The 8,761-nt window shown below is 41.7% G+C and overlaps 1 protein-coding gene across 2 annotated transcripts; it reads left to right on the top strand.

Moving 5' to 3' along the window:
• The first annotated feature begins 1,246 nt into the window (after positions 1-1,246).
• VIP (vasoactive intestinal peptide) lies at positions 1,247-8,042 on the top strand. 2 transcript variants are annotated; one of them, XM_027903882.1, is made up of 7 exons: positions 1,247-1,479; positions 1,908-2,029; positions 3,557-3,697; positions 4,070-4,174; positions 5,725-5,844; positions 6,491-6,599; positions 7,745-8,042. In XM_027903882.1, the coding sequence occupies exons 2-7, from the start codon at positions 1,917-1,919 to the stop codon at positions 7,751-7,753; spliced, it is 597 nt and encodes a 198-aa protein (XP_027759683.1). In that variant the 5' UTR covers positions 1,247-1,479; positions 1,908-1,916; the 3' UTR covers positions 7,754-8,042. The 2 variants fall into 2 exon arrangements, with proteins under 2 accessions (XP_027759683.1, XP_027759684.1); XM_027903883.1 differs by lacking the exon at positions 4,070-4,174 and having other exon boundaries at positions 1,254-1,479.
• Positions 8,043-8,761: the final 719 nt, after the last annotated feature.

Genomic DNA, 8,761 nt, shown 5'->3' with positions numbered 1-8,761 from the left:
TCTAATTCACTTATTCTTTATGTAACTGAATTAGAAAATACGATTAAGCATCGCAGAATCTTCGGCATTGAGCCTGCCTAACCTTTAGTGAAACATGGAACAGAGAAACTTAATAGAAGTAAGAAAAAATGGTGAAATCGTCTGTATGGATTTGGCACAATAGTTACTGACTGAGTAGGAGGATTAGAGCACAAAAGCTCAAGAAAAAAAATTTAAGAAAAAAGAAAAGAGGATAATGACCTTTTCATCTGAAATTCTCCCACAGTTGTTTGGCAAATATTCCAGGGCAGGCACGGTGCGACGCTGAAGAGGTGCTACCGGCCTGCCCGCGGGTCCCACGCCCACTTCCCCTGTGTTTCTCTCCCTGCAGCCTACAGATCTCTCTGAGGTAGCGAAAATTCGAAGGAGAAAATCAAAGACTTGAAACTATCTGATTTTCCCTTACTGTGACAGTGACTCTAGCCCCGAGGTCTGGGCTCAAGAAACCTAGAAGGAAGAGCTGATTCCCCTCCTGCCCAGGCGAGTTTAACATACTCTCCAGCAGCGCTCCCATGACGCGTGTGCCGGTGCTGCGATCCGCGGAACGGTCACAAGCACCTGCAGTGCTTGGCTGCAACCAAGCGGAGCTTGGATGTGGGGTTTAATCCGTTTTACACGAACACACACACAGTTTAAACGAAAAATCAGAGACTGGCAAACACCCTGACACCTGCTAAAATCAAACTAAAACCAGTAGGAAAATTTGGTTTTTAAGACCAACTCCCTGCGCACCTCGGGCGGGAACCCCCGCCAAGGACGGGCATGTGCCAGGGACGGAGAGGGACCAGCCCAGCGTGAAAACACCAGCGAAGAGCTGGGGGAAGGAGCAACCCCTAGAGAAGGGGACTGCTCAGAGAAGTACGGGGGCTCTAGGGGTGTGCGGGGAAGCGGAGGCCCTCGGGGAGTGCAGCCACCTCCCCTCTGGCTGTCCCGGCTGCGGGCAGGGGTGCGCGATACGAGGTGCCCACTACAGCCCCCGACAGCCTCTTGGTCTCCTGCCTGGCGAGGCGGAATCACCCCGTCGACGGGGCTTCGCTTCCTGCAAAACTATGTAATTAATATAAATCAAATAAGGGCCGGGGGGGAGGGAGAGGGGAGGGAGGAGGTGGGGGAAGGGGAAGAGGTAGGGTGCTCGACTGCTCATGAGTTAAATATAAGTCTCTGACTGTCCTGAACAAAGCGACCGTCCCCTTGGGAAGAGTGACGTCTCTCCAGTAACGTGATTGCTTCTTCGGAAGCAGAAACGTGTAAACGCTATAAAACGCGGTGGCGCGGTGGGCATCTCAGAGCGTGCGGCGAGACGGAGCTCTCCTCTTCATCCTCCTCCTCCTCACCCTCTGCCGCCGCTCCGGCAGTCTCGCAGCGGGGCAGGGCACAGTTCCCCAGCACCGCTCCGCTCCGCACCTGCACAGACAGACCCACCGACGGACTCGCGGCTCCGTGAGTAACTTCCCCTCCGCCGCACCGGCAACTTCCCAGCGGATGAGGAGGGTATCCCCGTTCCACACCCACGCTTCTCTTCTCCCCTCCCGGACCCTGCAGGCAAGACGTCCCGGCCGTCGGGGAGTGGGGAGCGGTTCTGACGGCCCCGGGCAGCCGTGGAGCGACCCTTCCTTTTTGCCACCTAAGTGGCTAAGCCCCAGGGGCCACTGCCCCTCACAGCTGGCCGAGGGTCTCCTTCGGGGGTGCGAGCTCTCCCTGCCGGCAGCAGGGTCGCGGTGGCGGGGGAGATGCCAGCGGAGTCTCTTGGAACCGGGACCGCGGCTGGGATGGGGCCAGGTGCCCCCGCGGCCAGGTGCCCCCCGCGGCGGCCCGTCGGTGCGGGCGGGCCGGGTCGATGGGTGACTGCTGCGCTCTTCCCTCCGCAGGTGGCGGCCATGGAGCACCGCGGCGCCTCCCCGCTCCTCCTCGCCCTCGCCCTCCTCAGCGCGCTCTGCTGGCGGGCGCGGGCTCTACCCCCGCGGGGCGCCGCCTTCCCTCCCGTGCCACGGTAAGGGCCGCGCTCCGCGCCGAGCTCCGCCGGCCCGCACGGGCCTGCCCGGCCCCGCTGGGAGCCGAGGGGGGCTGTGAAAGACCCAGTCCTCCGCTGCGCCCTTCCAACAAGCGCGCAGTGCCCTTCCAACAAGCGCGCAGTGCCCTTCCAACAAGCGCGCAGTGCGGCGCCTCCCGTCGGGCCGTTTGCCCAGGGACGGGAGGGTGCGCGGGGTCTTCGAGGAGAGGCTCCGGTCAGGCGTGTCCCGGACGGTGCCCGCCTATCCCACCTGTAAAAGCCCCAGGGACACGGACTCACCTCCCGAAGTGGCTGCAGCGGCGCTGCCCCACGGGCTGGGAAGCGGTGACCCCGGTATGTGCGGAAGGCAGAGGGATATGGGTTACAATGTGCCCCGGGACGTGAGTGTAGCGGTCGGAACAGACCAGTGTGTAGGTTTTATACCGCTGCGTGCTTTACCTGGTTGAAGTTCCTATTAGTTGTTCAGCTAAATTAAATCAGGTGGCAGAACGGTACCGTTTACATTTAGTTAAGACGAATATAATGTGTACAAAGACCAATGGAAAACAGTACAGCAAAACAGCACAGTGACTGACTTACAAAAGGCGTGACTTGAGGTGGTTTATCTTATGTAGCAACTTTGCAAGATATTTTTACCAGACATAAGTCTTACGTGACTCATATATAAGCAGTACTAAGTGACCAAAACATTACAAGACTAATAGCCTGCCTTACTTCTAACATGGGATTTCTGCACATCATCACATGCAGGAATTTCCTATGGTTATGGGAGCCTATTGTCTCCCAGAGAACATAAGAGCAGCTAGAAGGAATGTCTGATGCCAAACTACTGCTATGCAGTCAGACTGCCCTTGATAAAATATGACACATCATAAGAAACAGCAGTTTATGAAAATGTGAAGTAACTGTAAATCAGTTTACAGAGCAATTGCTATGATACATTTTGAGAATAAATGTGAGCATTTACGAGAGAGTAAAAGTACATAGGGATACATGACTGAACTTTGTATTTAATTTAAAGTTCTTGATGTATTTGTTTTCTTTGGAGAAGGACTAAGAACTGTTTCCTTATGCATTTTAGTGCATATCCTAAATCTTAACTGGGAGGTTAGTACGTCACAGGAACTGTTTTCACTTTGCACGGGTAGTGGCTGTTAATTCAATCCATCATTTACACAAAATACAGTCGTTAGAAAAAGCTTCATGGTTGTCACTTGTGCTATAATCATCACACATTATGCACTGTTCACTGAAATAAACTGTGTACAATGACAACATATAACTAGAAAATATGCATTTGAGAGAAGGATCTGTTAAGTCAATCAATCTACCATTCAGCATGGATTCTACCTGAAAGTGATTTTTATTTTATCTTGACTTTTATAAAATGCCTTACAGATTAAAGTAGGTAGATATGCATTTTTGACACAAAATGGAACGTAAGCTGCATTGAAGTGTTGCATGTCCTCAGCTAGTTGTACTTTATATGGTTTCTTTCTCCAGCAGATTGGGAAACAGAATGCCATTTGATGGAGCCAGTGAACCTGATCATGCCCACGGGTCATTAAAATCAGAATCAGACATTTTGCAGAACACACTACCTGAAAATGAGAAATTCTATTTTGATCTGTCCAGAATTATTGATAGGTGAGTTTCTTCATTATCAAAAATACAAATGATGGTGGACTACCTGATTTATGCCAAAATGTCATTCACATTTTCAAACTGAGAAACAGGAAAGGAAGATTCAATTACAGAAGAAAAAAACCACACAACCGCAGGTTGAATATTGGTTGGCAGAAATGTTGATTGCATTGCCATTCTGGCATGACGAATGCATTCACTTTCCAAGAAGGGCTAAAAATTACATTGTGAAAATCTGGAAGTTGTATATGAAATTAGTTTAATTTAATATGTGCAATAGATAAATTAAGGAAAGCAGTATGTTTACAAAGTGAACATTGTCAAAATGATATGAACCCAGGCTGTATTGTAGAGTTTATTTATTGTCCATTTCAGAAATGCAAGGCATGCTGATGGAATTTTCACCAGTGTCTACAGCCATCTTTTGGCTAAACTTGCTGTGAAGAGATATCTGCATTCGCTTATTAGAAAACGAGTTAGGTGAGGTGACACTTACCTTAGGTAGATTTTTTTCCTAGCTGGCTTCATTGGCATTTTTTCATCCTTCTGTACCTAAGTTCTCCTTTTTGTGATTTAGAGATAATGAAAGAGAAGCTGCTATAATTATGGAGGAGCTGTAAATCCTATATACATATTTAGTGATACTGCTAAATGAGTACGTTACTATTTATTCCTGATACAGTTATGAGGGGTAGAGCAATAGACACTGTACAAAGCATGGATAATATATACTAGCAATATTAGCATGTTAATTTGCTAATTTTTTTTCTCTTGTAGTGTTTTTACTAGTTTAGTGGATGAATGGCAAAAGTAAAAACAAAATGAAGGATTATTCAGTATTTGTATAACAACAGGGAAATGCTCAATAAAATGAGGAAAATATTGGTTTATGGTGAAAATGTAAATGAATTGTTTTTTCTAGCTGTAGGACATATTGCCAGATGTTTGTGAGATCTGTATTGTAGCAGGATTAAAAAAAAAAAGAAAAAGAGCAAAATTCATAGACGTGGTGTCTGGATGCAAATTCCAGACCAGGACATTCATAAATTAATGGTTGCGAGGTGCTGGGAAGGATTACTTTTCTTGTTTTCATATCCCGAAGCAGCAGCTACTGTGTATTTTTGGGAATGTAATAGTAGAATACTTAGGACTGATCCACTATGACAGTTCCTTTGAGAGCCTACTCCATATGCTCAAAAGCTGAGTAAAAATTAGGTGTTCCATTTGTGCCAGTGCTGCCTTTTTTCCAGAACATATAATTCCAGTTTCTCATATGATGTAAACTAACATAGATAATTTAAAACAGAACACACTTAGGCTTCCCAAGATTGTTCATGAAAAACAGGCCTCCAGGTTTGAATTTTCCTTTTTTTTTCCTCCTGAAGCCTCCTTAGGACCAGTAATTATAGCTACTTATGGGACGCTACGCTCTTACTTTCCTCAGTGGCAGGCTCCGCCTTCACAGAGTTCAATAGGCACAGTGGTGGGGTCCTTGAAGACTTACTGTGACTTAAACAAAGCTGCACCTTGGCATTGTGCCAAAATTTTACACAGTTTGTACCAATATTTACACAAATGATAGACATCAGAATAAAATATGTTTATTTAAAATAGTAATCTGGGCTATGAGAACAGATAGGAGAGAGTAATGAATTTCACACTCAACCACTTGATCTTGCAGAATTCCTGGGAAAAGTGATCTAGAAATCACTGAGTATAGATCCTAATTGCATAGTCCGTGGTAAAGTTGAGTAGGAGAAGAAAATCAATGGAAGATGTACCCAAGAAGACTGAATACCAATCTTTGGAATTTGATCTTTGTTATTAAAATATATAGTAAGCAATAGAAGCAGTGGCTTCTTCTCAACAGAAGGAAGATCCAAAGTCATAGTTGGAAATGAAAGTTGAAATGAAAATTTGATTTTATTTAGCTAATCAATATTTTAAAATTTGTTTCACTCATTTAAAAGTAGCTACTTTTAGCCGGATATTGTCTAATAATTTTTTCTTCATAATTGTTTTATTGCCAGCTCTCAGGACAGTCCTGTCAAACGCCATTCTGATGCTGTCTTCACCGACAACTACAGCCGCTTTCGAAAGCAGATGGCTGTGAAGAAATACCTAAACTCAGTTTTAACTGGAAAAAGAAGGTACTACTATATATATTGTTTCCATACTTTTATAGTATTAAGACAGAAAAGGTTTATATCCATGTGTGTATACAGAGGGGGCAAACAAGAGGCAATGAACATTAATGACTTAATACCATAGTTTATACCATGGTTTTCAAATACAGATAGCATTTTCTTCCTGACTGGAACAGACACTGCAGTCAAATTAGAATAAAAGAATAAAGAGGAGACTGCTTATGACAATTTAAAAAAGCTACTGATGGATTAAAAAATGTATTTATTTATGAAAAATCTTCTTAAGGAAAAAATCCACAGAGCTATGGAACATGAGCAACAATTTTATACAGAAATTTGTTGAAAATTTTCCTCTATGTAAACACGTGAAATGAAAATTTAGAAGTCCATGAAAGGCCATATGTCCTAAACAGTATAGGTGAGAAATGCCAGCATACATTTTTGTAGACCCTGTATTCTGTCTGTATATTTACTCATTTAGTCATCTACTTTTAAATGTCTCTTCATTCATTAAACATGCTATTTCACATTTATAACACTTTGGTGTAAGTATAACAAAATGTGCAGAAGTTGCAGTTAGAAGAAGGCTTTGCTTTCTTGTTTGCTTTTTCTTCTGAGAGCAATAAAACTTGTTTCTGATCCACAACAGCCAGGAAGAGCTAAACCCTGCTAAACTTCGAGATGAAGCAGAACTTCTTGAACCTTCCTTCTCAGAAAACTATGATTCTGTAGATGAGCTGTTGAGCCACCTCCCACTGGTATGCCCAGATTCCTTTCCTCTTGTATCTGTTCTTTGACTTGACCCATAAAATGAGGTTAATTGTACATGAAGTGTGATCTATTAGAAAATCAGAATCATCTAGGAAAGGGAGTCATGTTCCCTGAAACGCTTATGTTATAGAGATTATGTCTGAATGAAATAATAATTTTAATAATAAGTTTTAAGGTATCCCACCAATGCTCTTATTGAAAATTCCTAATTAAATGGCACTGCTAATAATGCACCTAACTCACTGGAGTGTTTCAACCTGTGTGCACTGTAGCATAAAACCAGAACTGACTCATTTTTAATTACAAAGACTATTATTTCTTCAGAAAACAAACTCAGGGATATTTCGTTTAATTAAAAAAAAATAATGCTGCAGATTTTGTTCAACATTTGTCTTATCAGAAAGGAGTTGCCCTTAGAACTAAAAGAATCAACAACATGAACTTTATGTGTTAAGAAAGTACTTGACCCCCACCTAAGGGGGGATCATCTGACATGCAAATCTTACAATTGCTGCTTTCTATTTAGCTACTACTATTTTTTTCTAAAATCAATCACAATTTTTTTCTTTGGTTTACTGAAATGGAAACCTTTCTCATCAACACTTGCAAGGATTATACTTGAAAGGGTAACATAGAAACATAGATCTGAATTGAGTTTGGGATTCTTTAAAGTGTATTATCAAACTGATGGTAGTATTTTTTTTTTTGTAATTCAACTGTGTCTCAAATACAAGCAAGAAAAAAGATTAAAAGACTACTCTTGAAGATTACTTTTTTTTTTTTTTTTGAAGGGAGGGGGGGCAGTTGGGGATTATATAAGAAAAGACATTTCTCCAAGCTTTGTTTCCTTCCAAGACTGAAAGAAAATGAGAAAACATTCTTTTCCTTTCTGCAAGTGTGGCAGTTATTCTTCAGTTCCCAAATATTAGAAAAGACATAAACTGCTTATGCCTTGAAGATTGAAATAATTTGTAAGCAATGTGATTCTGGAAAGAAATGTTCTTTCTAGACAAGATTATTATGAAACATATCTGCTCCTGAATTTTGCACCTTCTAAAACTTCTGGCATTGACTAAATGAGAAAGAGTAGTGGTGAAGCACTTTTAAAGCATATTTCTCCTTTGCTTTTCAGGACCTCTGAAGGACACCTGGTAAAGTCTATGACAAGAACAAGTTATTTTTGAGTTCCACATAGTATTTCAAAGAGATGACTTTAGTCATCAAACCAGAACAAATATGTTGTGAAGTGACAGTTGTGATATATTTGTTTCTTATGTAATAAAAGTTGATATTTACATTGTAAATATTACTCTAGAGTTCTCTACTGAAAGCTGTACATATGGATGCCAGTTTAACTTATGAGAAGTCTGTGAGTCCATATGCTGTAAATCCTTTCCTTCAATAAATTCATTTGAAAATGAGTGTGCAGCCGAAAAGAGCCCATCTTGACTAATTAATTGGCTTATTTTAAATGTGATACAACTTCAGACAAACATGTATGATAATAGGAAGACATTTCCAGATAGCTCCATAAACAGCATGTAAAAACATGAGGAAAAGAATGTGCAGTGTGTAAAACTGCTTTACAAAGATCTCTGAAGGTTATTGCCAAGAAAAAGGGAAAGCTTTTCTAGCAGCTTACCAAACAATTAGAGAAAATAAAAAAGCATTACTAATTTGATGTCCAGCAGCATCTTTCCTTTCTATTCACATTTTTAATATTTCACAACATACAAATTATATTAAGACCAGAAATATATCCTTTATTTTCAGTTGTGTTTTGTATGTGCTGGAGCTGACAAAGCACTAAAAGAATGCAATCCCTTGATTAGTTTGATGCCTAAAGTCATCAGTTATTTTACACTTAATTGTAGCTTTGATGATGAAATTATTGCTTATATATAAAATAGATTTGAAGACAGTTTACTATTTTTTTAGGATGAATGTAATTTATGGATATGCAGACAAATAATAAATTTTATTATCATGGCAAACAATTGCTGGTTTGAATCAGTGCTACAGGTAACTGGAACAGTAGAGGTCCCAGTAAGTCCTGTCTCTACTATAATAGTAGAGGAAGATAATATTTTTGACTGATTTATGCTATGTTATATTATAAAGATGAGCAAATGAGCCTCCAGTCCCTATT

The sequence above is a fragment of the Empidonax traillii genome, unplaced genomic scaffold (genome assembly GCF_003031625.1).
Source record: "Empidonax traillii isolate 1590-97213 ecotype Southwest subspecies unplaced genomic scaffold, ASM303162v1 scaffold997:size582561, whole genome shotgun sequence".
In the NCBI taxonomy this organism is placed as follows: Eukaryota; Metazoa; Chordata; class Aves; order Passeriformes; family Tyrannidae; genus Empidonax; species Empidonax traillii.
Note: the sequence above shows the minus strand (reverse complement) of the source record. Positions and strands in the feature narration are given on the sequence as shown.

Bases quoted from the DNA above. Each gene is read 5' to 3' on its own strand.
- VIP (XM_027903882.1), top strand. From the start codon at position 1,917: ATGGAGCACCGCGGCGCCTCCCCGCTCCTCCTCGCCCTCGCCCTCCTC. The intron at 3,698-4,069 runs GTGAGTTTCTTC...TGTCCATTTCAG, and splicing joins CTGTCCAGAATTATTGATAG to AAATGCAAGGCATGCTGATG. The intron at 5,845-6,490 runs GTACTACTATAT...GATCCACAACAG, and splicing joins GTTTTAACTGGAAAAAGAAG to CCAGGAAGAGCTAAACCCTG.